The 14,386-nt window shown below is 44.9% G+C and overlaps 1 protein-coding gene across 1 annotated transcript in view; it reads left to right on the top strand.

The window, feature by feature from the left end:
* ITGBL1 (integrin subunit beta like 1) overlaps positions 1 to 9,801 on the top strand; it is a 184,257-nt gene extending 174,456 nt beyond the window's left edge. The window contains exons 11-12 of the mRNA XM_063126116.1: positions 7,225 to 7,352; positions 9,441 to 9,801. Coding sequence (XP_062982186.1) covers positions 7,225 to 7,316 — 92 coding nt within the window. The 3' untranslated portion in view covers positions 7,317 to 7,352; positions 9,441 to 9,801. The remainder of the gene's footprint in view (positions 1 to 7,224; positions 7,353 to 9,440) is intronic.
* The last annotated feature ends 4,585 nt before the right edge of the window (positions 9,802 to 14,386 follow it).

Below are 14,386 nucleotides of genomic sequence, written 5' to 3' on the forward strand. Positions count from 1 at the left end.
GTAGCACCTGGTGAAATTTGCTCTTCATCACAACATTTAAAGTCGCAGGAGCCTTGCCTCTTTTGTATCTGTTCAAGATGGCAGGGTTCCTGCAGCTTTAACTGTTGTGACGAAGAGGGAATTTCACCAGGTTCTCCATATATACAAATGACACCTCCTGAAATCCCCTTTTCTAGGCAACTGTTAAAAATGCAGGAGCCCTGTTTTCCTTTTCATGTGGTTAGGGAGACCATATGCAAAAGAGTACAGGGCTCCTGTATCTTTAACAGTTGCATAGAAAACGGAATTTCAGCAGAGGGGAACCTGGTGAAGTTCCCTCTTCATCACACCAGTTAAAGGTGCAGGAGAAAAATATATTTTTTACTTAATTAACATTAAAGAATGCACAATGGTTGTGCATTCTTTAATGTTAATTAAGTAAAAAAATATAATTTTTTTACAGTTATATTTATAAATATAAATTTCAGCAGATATCATTTGTATATATGGAGAACCTGGTGAAATTTCCTCTTCATCACAACAGTGAAAGCTGCAGGAGCCTTGCCCTCTTTTAAATGGAGTCACTCTAGTACAGCTCCTGCAGATTTCACTGATGTGATGAAGAGGGAATTTCACCAGGTGCTGTATGAATACAAGTGACACCTGCTGAAATCCCCTTTTCTATGCAACTGTAAAAGAGGCAGGAGCCCTGTACTCCTTTGCATATGGTCACAAGGTGGGGCTGGTGACTCCGATGTCAGTGGGTCTATGAATCCGTGGTATATGCATAGGATTGTAGGATTTTATGTCTAACCTTGCATAGGATTGTAGGATTTATGTACCCACAGATTCATAGCCCCACTGACATTGGAGTCACCAGCCCCCTGCCCCTGTGACCATATGAAAAGGAGCACAGGGCTCCTGTATCTTTAACAGTTGCATAGAAAAGGGAATTTCAGCAGAGGGGAACCTGGTGAAGTTCCCTCATCATCACACCAGTTAAAGGTGCAGGAGAAAAATATTTTTTTTACTTAATTAACATTAAAGAATGCACAATGGTTGTGCATTCTTTAATGTTAATTAAGTAAAAAATATAATTTTTTTACAGTTATATTTATAAATATAAATTTCAGCAGATATCATTTGTATATATGGAGAACCTGGTGAAATTCCCTCTTCGTCACAACAGTTAAAGCTGCAGGAACCCTGCCATCTTGACCAGATACAAAAGAGGTAAGGCTCCTGCGACTTTAAATGTTGTGATGAAGAGAGAATTTCACCAGGTGCTACATGCATACAAATGACACCTGCTGAAATCCCCTTTTCTAGGCAACTATTAAAGATACAGGAGCCCTGTACTCTTTTGCATATGGCCTCCCTAGCCACATGAAAAGGAAGACAGGGCTCCTGCATTTTTAACAGTTGCCTAGAAAAGGGGATTTCAGCAGGTGTCATTTGTATATAGGGAGAACCTGGTGAAATTCCCTCTTCCTCACAAAAGTTAAAGGTGCAGGTGCCTTGCCCTCTTTTAAATCTGGTCACTCTAGTATAGCTCCTGCAGCTTTAACTGTTGTGACGAAGAGGGAATTTCACCAGGTTCTCCATATATACAAATGATATCTGCTGAAATTTATATTTATAAATATAACTGTAAAAAATTTATATTTTTTACTTAATTAACATTAAAGAATGCACAACCATTGTGCATTCTTTAATGTTAATTAAGTAAAAAAAATATTTTTCTCCTGCACCTTTAACTGGTGTGATGAAGAGGGAACTTCACCAGGTTCCCCTCTGCTGAAATTCCCTTTTCTATGCAACTGTTAAAGATACAGGAGCCCTGTAATCTTTTGCATATGGTCTCCCTAACCACATGAAAAGGAAAACAGGGCTCCTGCATTTTTAACAGCTGCCTAGAAAAGGAGATTTCAGGAGGTGTCATTTGTATATATGGAGAACCTGGTGAAATTCCCTCTTCGTCACAACAGTTAAAGCTGCAGGAACCCTGCCATCTTGAACAGATACAAAAGAGGCAAGGCTCCTGCGACTTTAAATGTTGTGATGAAGAGGAAATTTCACCAGGTGCTACATGCATACAAATGATATCTGCTGAAATTTATATTTATAAATATAACTGTAAAAAAATTATATTTTTTACTTAATTAACATTAAAGAATGCACAATGCACCATTGTGCATTCTTTAATGTTAATTAAGTAAAAAAAATATTTTTCTCCTGCACCTTTAACTGGTGTGATGAAGAGGGAACTTCACCAGGTTCCCCTCTGCTGATATTCCCTTTTCTATGCAACTGTTAAAGATACAGGAGCCCTGTGCTCCTTTTCATATGGTCACAGGGGCAGGGGGCTGGTGACTCCAATGTCGGTGGGGCTATGAATCTGTGGGTACATAAATCCTACAATCCTATGCAAGGTTAGACATAAAATCCTACAATCCTATGCATATACCACGGATTCATAGACCCACTGACATCGGAGTCACCAGCCCCACCTTGTGACCATATGCAAAGGAGTACAGGGCTCCTGCCTCTTTTACAGTTGCATAGAAAAGGGAATTTCAGCAGGTGTCACTTGTATTCATACAGCACCTGGTGAAATTCAAAAGGTACCAAAGAATAAGGGCAGAGGCCCATTCCTTATGCATCAGAGCTTGCTTTCAATAATACTACACACTGGAATTAATAATACTTTATACTGTTAGTTTCACCCTTCCCTGTGCCTGTTTACACTTCCCTGTGCCTGTTTGCATTCTCTTTCCCTCCTTACTGTTTACTGGGTCTTGCTATTTACTGCGTACTCTGTACAGCACCATGTACAGTTATGGTGCTATATAAATAAATAAATAAATAAAATAATAATAATAATAATAATAATAATAATAATAATAATAATAATAATAGGGTTGATTCCTGCATTGAGCAGGGGGTTGGACTGGATGACCTTGTAGGCCCCTTCCAACTCTTCTATTCTATGAGTGGGCGGAGAGCGAAGGGAGGTAAGGGAGCGCGCGGTGGGGGGGTGGGGGAACGTTGGGGAGTGAGGGGTGGGGGGGCATCGCGCGGAATCCTCCCCCCCCACACACACACCAGCAGGTCTTAGCCTCCCGCCGCTGCCACGGTAGGCAGCAGCGGAGGCCAGGGGATACATATACACACACACGCCGGGGGGGGGAGAGGCAAGGCTCCTGCACACACCCCACTCACCCCCCCACCCCCCCCCACACACACCCACCCCACCCACCCACCCCACACACCCACACACACACCCCACACACACACACCACACACACCCCCCCCCACACACCCCCACACACACCCCACACACCCACAGACCCACACCCCCCCACACACACACCCCCACCCCCCCCACACCCCCCCACCCCCCCCACACACCCCCACCTCCACCCCCCCACACCCCACCCCACCCACCCCCACACACACACCACCCACCCCACACACCACCCACACCCCCCCCCACTCACACCACACACCCACCCCACACACCCACCCACCCCACCCACCCACCCACACACACACACACCCCACACCCCCCCACACACACCCCACACACCCACAGACCCACAGACCCACACACCCCACCCACCCACCCCACACCCACCCCCACCTCCACCCCCCCACACCCCACCCCACCCACCCCACCCACACACCACCCACACACTCCCCCACACACACACCCCCACCCCCCCCCACTCACTCACACACCGCGCGCGCGCGCACGCGCCGGGGGAAAGGAAGGACTTCCCTTACCTTCCATGTTGCTGCTCTGGCAGGAAATGTGCTTCCCTGCCAGAAGTGACGTCACTTCCGTTTCCGGCAGAGAAGCCCATTTCGCGCCAGAGCAGCAACGAGGAAGGTAAGGGAAGTCCTTCCTCTCCTTCCCCGGCGCGTCTGGGTGGGGTGGGGTGGGGTGGGGTGGGGTGTGTGTGTGTGTGTGTGAGAGTGATGGATGGGTGTGTGTGTGTGATTGATTGATTGATTGATTGCATAGCCTCCGAGAGACCAGGGAATCAATCACTCAATCACACACACACACACACACACCAGCGGCCCGGCTCTTCCCTACCCTCGCCGCCGCAGTTCGAGCTGCGGCGAGTCTAGGGAAGGTCCCCCCGCACCCCCACCCCAGCTACGCAGGGCCCCCTCTCCTCCCCCCCCCCCTCCGCCCAAGTCGACTGCAGCCCAGGGTTTCAAGTGAGCGCCCGGCTTGCTTTCGGGTGCAGCCGGGCGCTCAATTGAAACCCCGGGCTGCAGCCAACGGACAAGGTGAAACCGGGGGGGTGGGGGGCGACTTCCCCCCCCCCCGATTTCCCCCCCCCGCTACGCCTGGGCCCGCCGCTGCACGAATGCAGCAGCGGCTCCAGGCAAGCTCCCCTAACCCCACTTACCTGGCCCGTCGGGGATGAGCGCCGGCCGCGCTCTCCCTGCTTCTCCCTCCTCTCTCTGGGGATTCTGAAGCTCACGCGCATGCGTGAGCTTATCAGATTCCCCATTGAGAAACATGGGGATTTTAAAAATTAATTAAAAATTGATGGAACGGTCTTTCGAAAAAAGAAAGGCCATTCCATCAATCGGATAGATAGGGGAATTTAATCCTGTTTTTGGATTCCACCTGGAGGCTTCCCCTTTTGCGCTACGAGTGCGCAAAAAAAAAGTCGCCACCCCCCCGAGGAAAACAAAGCAGATTGTGACGGACAGAGTTTCTCTCCCTTTTTCTCCTTTAAACTCCCACCCAGACCTCAATATTTCAGGAATCTCCCTGAAACGCGCAGGGAATGTAAAGCCAGCATTTCTTTCTGGCAGTACCCGCGTTTCAGAAAGATTCCTGAAATATTTTTCATTTTAGGACCCTAAATTCCCCTTCCCCCCCCCCGCTAATAAATTATAATGGTAGAATGCTCAGATTACTGACGGGCCTTAACATACAGCAGCCACGACTGTGGCTGCTGTAATTATTTATTTATATAGCACCATCAATGTACATGGTGCTGTACAGAGTAAAACAGTAAATAGCAAGGCCCTGCCGCATAGGCTTACAATCTAATAAAATCATAGTAAAACAATAAGGAGGGGAAGAGAATGCCAACAGGCACAGGGTAGGGTAAGCAGGCACAGGGTAGGGTAAATACCCTGGGAGGTATTTACCCTGGGAGGTATTAATACCCTGGTATTAAGCCAGGGATGGCAAACCTCAGGCCTGGGAGACAGTCAAACAAACCCAGCTTTCCTGGTGTCCCAATCTGGCCCCTTTCCCTGACCCCACTGTTTTAAAGCAGTAGTGTAGGGCCAGATCTACACCAAGCAGGATATAACACTTTGAAAGCAGTCTCAAAAGCAATGTGATAGGCCCCAACAATTGTCAATACTATTATAAACCATTATGAAGCAGTAGTGTAGAATCCTGCCTAGATCCTGCCCAGGTTTAAATCTCTGCTCGACCATGGCAGTCACACGGTGGGTTTGAAGCGCTCTCAGCCTAACCTAGCACAAAGACTTGTCCTGGGGTGGGGGATGGAGTTACTCCTAGTATGCTGTCTTTAGAAGAAAGGTGGCTAAAAGAGAGATCAGAGTGAGATGGTTACCTCAGGCAACAGATACCGGTGTGTGTGTGGTGGTGGGGGAGCCGCCGCCTGCCTGGCTGTTCTTCCTGAGCCCCTAGCCATGTCCTCTGTTGGAGAACGGAACTCTGTGTGCCTGCCGTGCTCCCCCTAAGCTAGCCTGCTAGCTTCAAGTATGGTGGAGGAGGAGGCCCATTCCCAGTTTTGAATTACGATTCACCTACCAGTGCCACTCCAGTCAGCTTCCACATGTGGGGGGCGGGGAGATGGGGTGTAGGGTAGGCCACGTGGCACACACAGACTCCCATTTTCTAACACCTTGTTGCTATTCCCCCGCTCCAGCATCCACTGCCTGAGGCAACTGCCTCCTTTAGCCAAATAGCAGGCTGTCCCTGCGGGCTGTCCCTGTCCCCTCTTGAAAATCTAACTTGACATCCATAACCCCTTTACAGAATACCACCCATAGAGGCTTCTGGTAGCATTCTGATATCTTCTTGGTGCCAAAGACTTTACAGTTCTGCTCCATCCCATCCCACACCCCCGTAGACTTTTAATTTTTATATATTTTAATCTGATGTAATTGCTTTGATGGCTGCTTCACCCCTGAGCTATTTATTCATTGTTATGCATATTTTTATTTGGCGTTATTTTTGTTATTGTTAGGGTGGTTTTTGTAAGATGCCCAGAAAACGTGGCTTCTCCCCCCACCCCAATAGCAAGACAGGGCCTAAATTAATGAAGGCTCCAATCCTATGATACCTGGGAGAAAGGTTTGCCCTTGGAGAGGGAGACCCGACCTCTCGACAAGCCAGCTCTGTGAGACTGTGTAAGGGTGTGCAACTGGATTTTTTCTCTCCCCCCACCCCAATATCAGAATTCCAGTGTCAGAGAGCACAAAAAAGAGGACTTCCAGGGGCATTCCCTCGGCATACTGGGGTAGGCTGTGGATTCACAAGATCAAAAGCTCTCCTCTGCCTCCCCCTCACAAGAATTGTAGGAGAAACTACTCCAGCCCTGGGACTGGGAGGGAAACTTTAAAAAAAATGTTTTGAAATGGCCATATTAAAGGGGGGGGGGGAATATTTATTTATTTAATTTAGATCTCATCTTGAGCACCCAAAAATGTTGCATTCAAAGTGGCTGCCCCTCTCCTTCTGTCCCTGCCCATGTGACCTGATAGATCCCTGGAAATGGTGGTCCCTCCTCCCCAGTTCCCCCCTCTTCCTCCCCCATCAGATTGCTCTGTAAATGGATGAAGGCATGAACAGACTCCCCGTATTAAATTAGCTTCAGCAGCACACATCAGTGTCTCCACCAACATAGTTAGAGTGGATCCAAACGGAAAAGTTCCCATTTTATAGCACAGAGGCAGCTGCATGTAAACTCTGAGGCCTTAATTATAACATTTGCTGTTTTCTTGATGACATTGCTCAAAAGACGTGCCGACTATTTAGTGGGCTTTTCCCCCTTCTGTCTTTCTTTCTTTGGTGTCTTCTTAATCAAATCATAAATCCAGTTCTGTCTAGAAAGAGAAAATATGTACCGAGAAACATGAAACTGTTTTATGAGGGTTAGTGAATTTCACAGAGACATGTTGAATGAAGTACATTTCAATTATGGATAATTATAGTCTGTGCTGTTGTTTTTCCAGGAAATGGTATATGTAGCTGCGGAAACTGTGAGTGCTGGGATGGTTGGACTGGAAATGCTTGTGAAATCTGGCTTGGGACAGAATACCCTTAACCCTGCCATGGAACACTGAAGACTAAAGGATTTTTGGTTGGCTGCTTCTTTTTTTAACATAGGCTGCTAGAATACTTAAATGCAAGACAACCTTTAAAACAAACATACAAACAAACAAAAATCCATCAGTAGAAATAAGTCCGGCACACCAGAATAGTTCTTTAAAAAATCCAATCAGAACACCTATCTTGCTCTGATTCTGCTCTCTGTGTTGTCAGTGGGAGCAGGGTGAGAACATCCAATATAAAAATTAATATAGCACATTTGTTAAGAAGGCCACAGTGGATGTTTGCTGGAAATTGCACCGACAAGATGCATTGTATAATGTACTTGGTTTATTGAATTTCAGCTTCATTGTATAATAACTGTATTTGTACAAAAAGAGTCAAGCTGGTTTTGAAGTATGTTAAAAGTATGAATGGAGGGGGAAGGACATGATCCCATTGACCCTGGTAGACACCCCACCACCACAACCACAGACATCCTTTCTACCCTGTCACCATCTCATCATCATGTTCCATTTAGCATGTGAGGAAGAGCGTCATCAGACAAGTGTTTTATAGCACACTCATTACTGGCCACTCACGGATGTTTGCAACTCCTTTTGATGACGCCGTCCACCTCCTGGCCTTTTCTCAGTTTTAGAGTCACAAAATAAACCCCGTTTAATCCGACTCTTCTGAGCTTGTGCTATAAAATGCCCTCTAGAGGGTGCTATCCCCATTGAAATCTACAGGCCATGAGGTTGCTGGTCTCTTCTCCATGAAAAGTTCTTGTTTCGAACACAGAAGAGAACCAGAAAGAGAGAGCACAGAAAGGAAATGCGATTTCCCTCCCTTCTGGTGATCCTCGAAATCTCTCCTTGCATTAAGTTGCCGTTTCTTTTCTTAGGTTTAGGGCTGACTTCATTTTAGGTTCTTTTTTAATGAGTGTCGAAAAATGCTTCCCAGTCACATTTGCATTGTTTCAGTGCTGTTCTACTCAGTGCTGTTTTCCTAGACCTCCTTCTTTGCCATCATTTGCCCACACTGTCATGTAATCCTATTGGCTGCAATGAGCCATGTGATTTTCCTGATCTTGGCATATTTCATCTGACGTGATTACACCAAGAATGTTCGCAAACAAATTCGCATGCATTGCCTCAGCGAATTGCACTCTGTGGACCGAATCCAACTGGGTGCTTCGCCCCCACGGGTTCTTTTATGGCCCTCCGATATTGTTGCATGAGCAGCTCGCACCACTTATGCAACAGTGATTTAGTGCTTCCAAGACAACCCGAAATGAGTGGAAATGCTAGTTTCTCAAAGGAGACAGGTCAGGGCAGCTCTTCCGACTTGCCTCCTTCCAGAAACACGTATTTCCACCCATTTCAGGATTTCCCTTAGGAAGCACTAAATCTTGCTTTTGTAAGTGGTGGATCCCGCTTGTGGAAAAGAATTGGTGGGGAGAAGGAGAAGGAGAAGGAGAAGGAGAAGAAGGAAAATGGCACCAAGAAGCAGCAGTGCCAAGGGACACCAAACAGCAGCAAAACAATGCAAATGTTTGGCAAGGTATTTTTAGTTGCAGCCCATCTGCTACTTTCGAACAGGATATGAAAAGTATAAGACATTGAGTGAAGTCTTTCATGGAACATCTCTCTGTCTGCATGAACAAATGCTAAGGTCCTGCCTCCCAGGCCTGTCAGAAACTCTTTTCAGGCTAACAGAGGTGAAGTAGCAACAGTAATCCAACAGCATATTTACGTGCATTGATTTGACTGATTCCCCCACCCCCCCCCCGCATTCCCCAATGCTATCAAAGGCCTGAAAAGAAAGTGATGGTGATGTACAGAGAAAATGGCAAGCTGGTGCACAAAAGGACTTCCAGGTGGAGATACATACCACCAGGGCAATTTTAAAGCTATCTCCAGATGTTTCATGGGCAGCTGTTTCATGGGCATTGCCCTATAGGACTAATTGAACTGAAAGGCTGAAATAGAATTAAAGTCCACCCAGACCAGCTCCCAACCAAGCCTATAAACCCATGAACTTGGGCAATCTAGGCCACAGTGTACAGGAACAGATGTATCTCAGGAAGCTCCGAAGAGTTACACATAACTGACACCAGTTTGTGATTGCCCTTCAGAGTTTGGAAGTGCCGAGAGTGAAGTGGCCAAACAAGCAAGAAACTGTGGGGCAATACCGAGCAGGAAACTATCTCATGTCAACCCATATTATCTAAATATATGCCTAGCAAAATATAATGATGAATCATTGCCATTACATTATGTAACTGATTGTTTGCCAGCTCAAATAACAAGCTAATCTGTACCATTATAACTCATGCTTCTAGTTGTTTTCAGAGCTTTGCCTTGGCATAGTTTAAAGTAAGTCACAATGTACTCCTGAGATATTCAAAATTCTGCTGAAAATATGATGGCCTTCACACTGGTCAAGAACTCACTAACCATAACTCATCAGGAAAGTATTTTTCATATCTGTTTGCTAACACATTCATACAGTGTGTTTCTCATGTGAAAGTTTAGTAGATTGCAACTACCATCTCAGATAGATAGCTGTATACAATAATTCACTGCTCCACATATTCCTGCACTGAGCAGGGGGTTGGACTCGCTGGCCTCATAGGCCCCTTCCAACTCTACTCAATCCGTGTGATTGACTCTAGTCAATCACACGGAGGGAAATCACGTTTGCTTACCGTCACTTCTCTGCCCATGTGTTCGTCCCTCATTACTTCCTCTTTTGAAAGAGGAAGTAAACATTGTGCTTGTGGCCCATTCAGTGGGCCATTTTGATCACGCTGCTTCTCCTGCACACAGCAGGAGATAGCGGCAAGTTCCTCCTCAAAAATAATTTGGATTTACCAGGGTCTTCTATTATGGCGCAGAGAAAGCTAGAGAGGGCAGGAGGCACGTGGGACACAGATGACGTTGTGAATAGGATTCATGAAAATCTATGAGAGTATGTAATAAAACGCTTGTCTGATGATGCCCAAGGTCTGCGGTTTTTTTGTTTTTTTTTACAAAAATCATTACCTTAGTTCTTACGTACTGATAATTTTGTTGTGCTGCCTTAGGGATACTTGCTCCTTGATCTTTGTTGTAAAGTTAATGAAAACTTATATGAATTATTTTAAGATTGCCTGTTACATGCACCTGACATAAATGTCTTAGCATGGGTTATTTCATCATCATACTTAGTATTCTTCAAATCTTGCCATTTTTAAAGCAAGACCAAGGAAACAAACGGACAATGAAACTGAAGGTTCACCAAAAGAGGAAGATCAGTTCATGCAGGGCCAGCTCCAGGTTGGAGGTGACCCTGTGCAAAGGGCTCTCTGGTGGTGGCCTCTGGTGGTGATGGTGGGTAGAAGTGCTGTGAACAGCTGTTGTACCCATCATTTTAGTTTTCCCACAAAGCCCTTGACATGGAGGCTTGTCTGATGACATGCTGAGCCATGGTTAGGCCACTGACCCTTTTGCAGCAAATGGTTAGTGAGCTTGTTTAAACCGTGGTTATGATAGCAGTTATGTAGCCACCATAGTTAGGAACAATTCACAAGACAGGCTCGAACAGGGTCACTGCATCACTCCAAGGCATTGGGGAAAGTTAAAATGGTGGCTCGTGAGGGGGCATGTTAATTTTCTACAGTGCTTCAGAATGATACCACATCAGAGGCATTGTGGGAGATTAAAATGGCAGCAAGACCCAGCTGGCCAGTGTTAGGCCAGAAAAAGGGGCCCCAAAGGGGGCAGGAGTCAGTAGTGAGCTCAGCTGGGGCTTTGGGACCCCAGCAAGTGCCTAAGGATTCTGGGTGCTGACAACAGCCCTGAGTTCATCTGTACAGTACAGCGGTATGTAATCAAACCTATTTAGAACACAACAACTTAGAAAGTGGAAACTGTGGGTTTAGAATAGTAAATACAATTAGGACAGTCTTAGGCACAATTTTTAAATTTTATTTTTAGTGGTGAAATGCTGTTCAGTGTAGAGTTCACATTGAATCAGGAAAAAATCCAAAGCTGTTGGGGAGCTTCCTGCTTTATTTACAAAGAATAACTTTTTGTACATGGAGATTTGGCAGCCCTTTAGTTCCTCACAGAGAGAGAGAGAGAGAGAGAGAGATTACAAACACTTTTCAAAAATGCTTACATTTTGTGTAAAACGGTGGTAAAAGCAAATCGCTTAAATGTTTGGGGAAACACTGTATTCAAATATAAAAGTTTAATATATTATTTTGTTGCAACAACTTAGACATCCACATTTCAGCTTTTGGATTCTGAAATAAGGAAAGACCAATTGCAAAAGACATATTCATAATTACTACAGAAACCTGATTTCTCTTTGTAGAAAGAGAAAGTACTTTTTTAAAAGGTAAATGCAACCAAAAGGAAACTGCAGTAGAGTGAAATTGCTATAGGAGGCCAGCATTTCCTGGATATTAAAAGCCCCCCCCCCCACCAAACAAAAACACTCTTCCTGCATCATGGTTTCTTTTATCCCTCAAAAGTATAATACATACCTCTTATTAGAGTCTGTATTCACAGGGAGACAGTGGTACAGTGACCTCTAAACGTCTGTGCATAATTTATTAACAGGAGTTATGTGCATGCATAATCAGGCAGATAGTCCTCAGAGCCCCTCTGTGCCATCTTCAAATTCCAAATATTGCAGTTCTCAAAATATATTGATACAGTATTATCAGAAAATCTACGGTGAAGCAATAATTCAAAACACGGGTTTGTTGGTTTGAGTAGACACATAAAATATGGTATATACTAAACGTAAGCGATCGTTATAAACCATTTGCAATTGGAGTGGTCATCTAAACATTTGTTGGCTTTTTTTATGTGGAAGGGTACAAGACATAAGTTCCATAGCCCGATTCATAAGTTAATAGTTGGGACGCGGTTGTTGCTTCCCCATGCCTGGATTTAAGCCACATTGGTTATATTTAAATGAGATGATTGCATGGAAAGGCTTTAGAATGTGACATCAGCACTGCAGCTCCCCATGGGCAGGTATTTAAAAGAGAATGAAAATAAATTTCATTCTTGATTGCTAATAATGTATAATGATATATTGGCCCAGATCTAAAACTTTACATAGTACTTTCTGGTTCTTGTCCATAAAAGGAAGCACTCCCTTCTGTTGTGCATTTAGGGGGTGCCATGAGTGCATCAGAACTACCAGACTGCAGCTTTTTCATTTATATAACATTTGTTTGTGATATCACCATTCACATTGGCTGCTATAATATGCTTTCACTTCAGTGTTTAATGTAGTAACTCCAAAGTCTAAAATACTTACAGAAGCAGAAAAGTGACAGGAGAATCCGAAGTTGGTGCATAAAGATATGAAAAGTTAAGCCATAGCATTGACATAGAACTCCTTCTGAAGGACCACTCCATTCAATTCAGGGAGGAAAGTTCTGTGAATTCGGCTACTACCGCCATTCAGATGACTCGCATAAATGGCCAGATAGCACAGGTGTAAAGGGAGATCACTGGTGACATTTTTTTCTTGTCTGAAAACTGTGGGGGAATCCGCACGTTGTTCCCAGGGTGCTTCTAAGCGACCCCAGTGTGGCCCCAAAGTGATAATGTAACTTACCTGGAGAAGAGCCGAGGAAGAGACATCCTTGCCGCTGCCACCCAACTCCCTCCACGCCGGCCGGCGAGGAGAGCTCGGGGGAAGAAGGCGGCCCCAAGCTCTTCTCGCTGGCCGGCAAGGAGGGAGTTGGGTGGCGGCGGCGGCAAGGACGTCTCTTCCTCGGCTCTTCTCCAGGTAAGTTACATTATCGCTTTGGGGCCGCACTGGGGTCGCTTAGAAGCGCCCTGGGAACGACGTGCGGATTCCCCCCAAGTCCGCCACCAGTTTCTCTGGCAGGTGATTCCACACACACAAACATGCGTGCACACACACACAAGTCATTTTCATCAGTTGCCTGATGAACTGCATACACACTGAGGTTGAGGTGCCAGTTACTAAGTACACATCATAGTACCTCAGCTCAAATACAAAATGCCGTCTCAGTTCAATTCATGGATTTTACATGTGGTGCCTGCAGGAACACTCCAATTAGTCTGAAGGTACTACAGTACTGTTCTATTATTATTATTATTATTATTATTATTATTATTATTATTAGTTTAACACGATTAATTTTCTGTAGTTAAGAGTAGAAATTGTCTGTTTCCACTGGGAGAAATGACTCTTCCAGAAAGGCAGGAGAGTATTACTCTTAAAATATCGAAGATATTCTGTTTTCCTTACATCTAACAGTAGTTCACCATCTATGCAGTTGTCTTTAGATTGTTCCATACACTACAGTAATAGTTGCCATTGTTAGGGCAGGAATGGATAATAACTCATCAAAAATAGCCCTCAGACAATCCTGTGTAGTTAGTGTCTCTAAGCACACTGATTTGACTAGGCTTAGGCCCACCTCTATGGAATCAAGCTGCTTGTGTATAATGACTACTAATGCCATCCCATGAGTAGCTGAGCACCTTTATATCACTACAGGGACTTTTCAGCCATTTACGGGCTCCTACGAAAAGCAAGCACACTCCCTCTCAACACAGATATGAGAGTGACACTTGTTTAATGAGCAGCGGCTATTGTTACCCTGTCCCCCCTTACTTCACCCTCCACTCCCTACCTACTTCCAAGTACTGTCCTGGAGCAAATTATTCAGTCCAGAAAGGAATGAGGGCTGTAGTAGCTGCATAAAGTGTAATGTATAGAAAAGAAAAGGAAGGGTGACCAATCAAGAGCAAACAAACAGAAGTGACAATCCAAAACATGGGTTCCCCAATTGGAAAATCTGAGAAACAATCCTTAATGTATGAGCAAGCCACCTTACCTGCAACATAGTTAAAAGCAACAAAACAAAAACACGAACAGAGCAATCCTAGAAAAACTCCCTAGACCTAGGAAGTTAGCAAGGTGAAGTAAATCTGACATTCTAGCTTTCCATATTTAAGAACATTTTAAAAATACAAAGGAGACATTTAAATATGCATTTAGGAATTGTGCCAAAATCCAGCGCATGTGGACTTTATAAGT

Source organism: Elgaria multicarinata, chromosome 5 (genome assembly GCF_023053635.1).
Source record: "Elgaria multicarinata webbii isolate HBS135686 ecotype San Diego chromosome 5, rElgMul1.1.pri, whole genome shotgun sequence".
Classification (NCBI taxonomy): domain Eukaryota; kingdom Metazoa; phylum Chordata; class Lepidosauria; order Squamata; family Anguidae; genus Elgaria; species Elgaria multicarinata.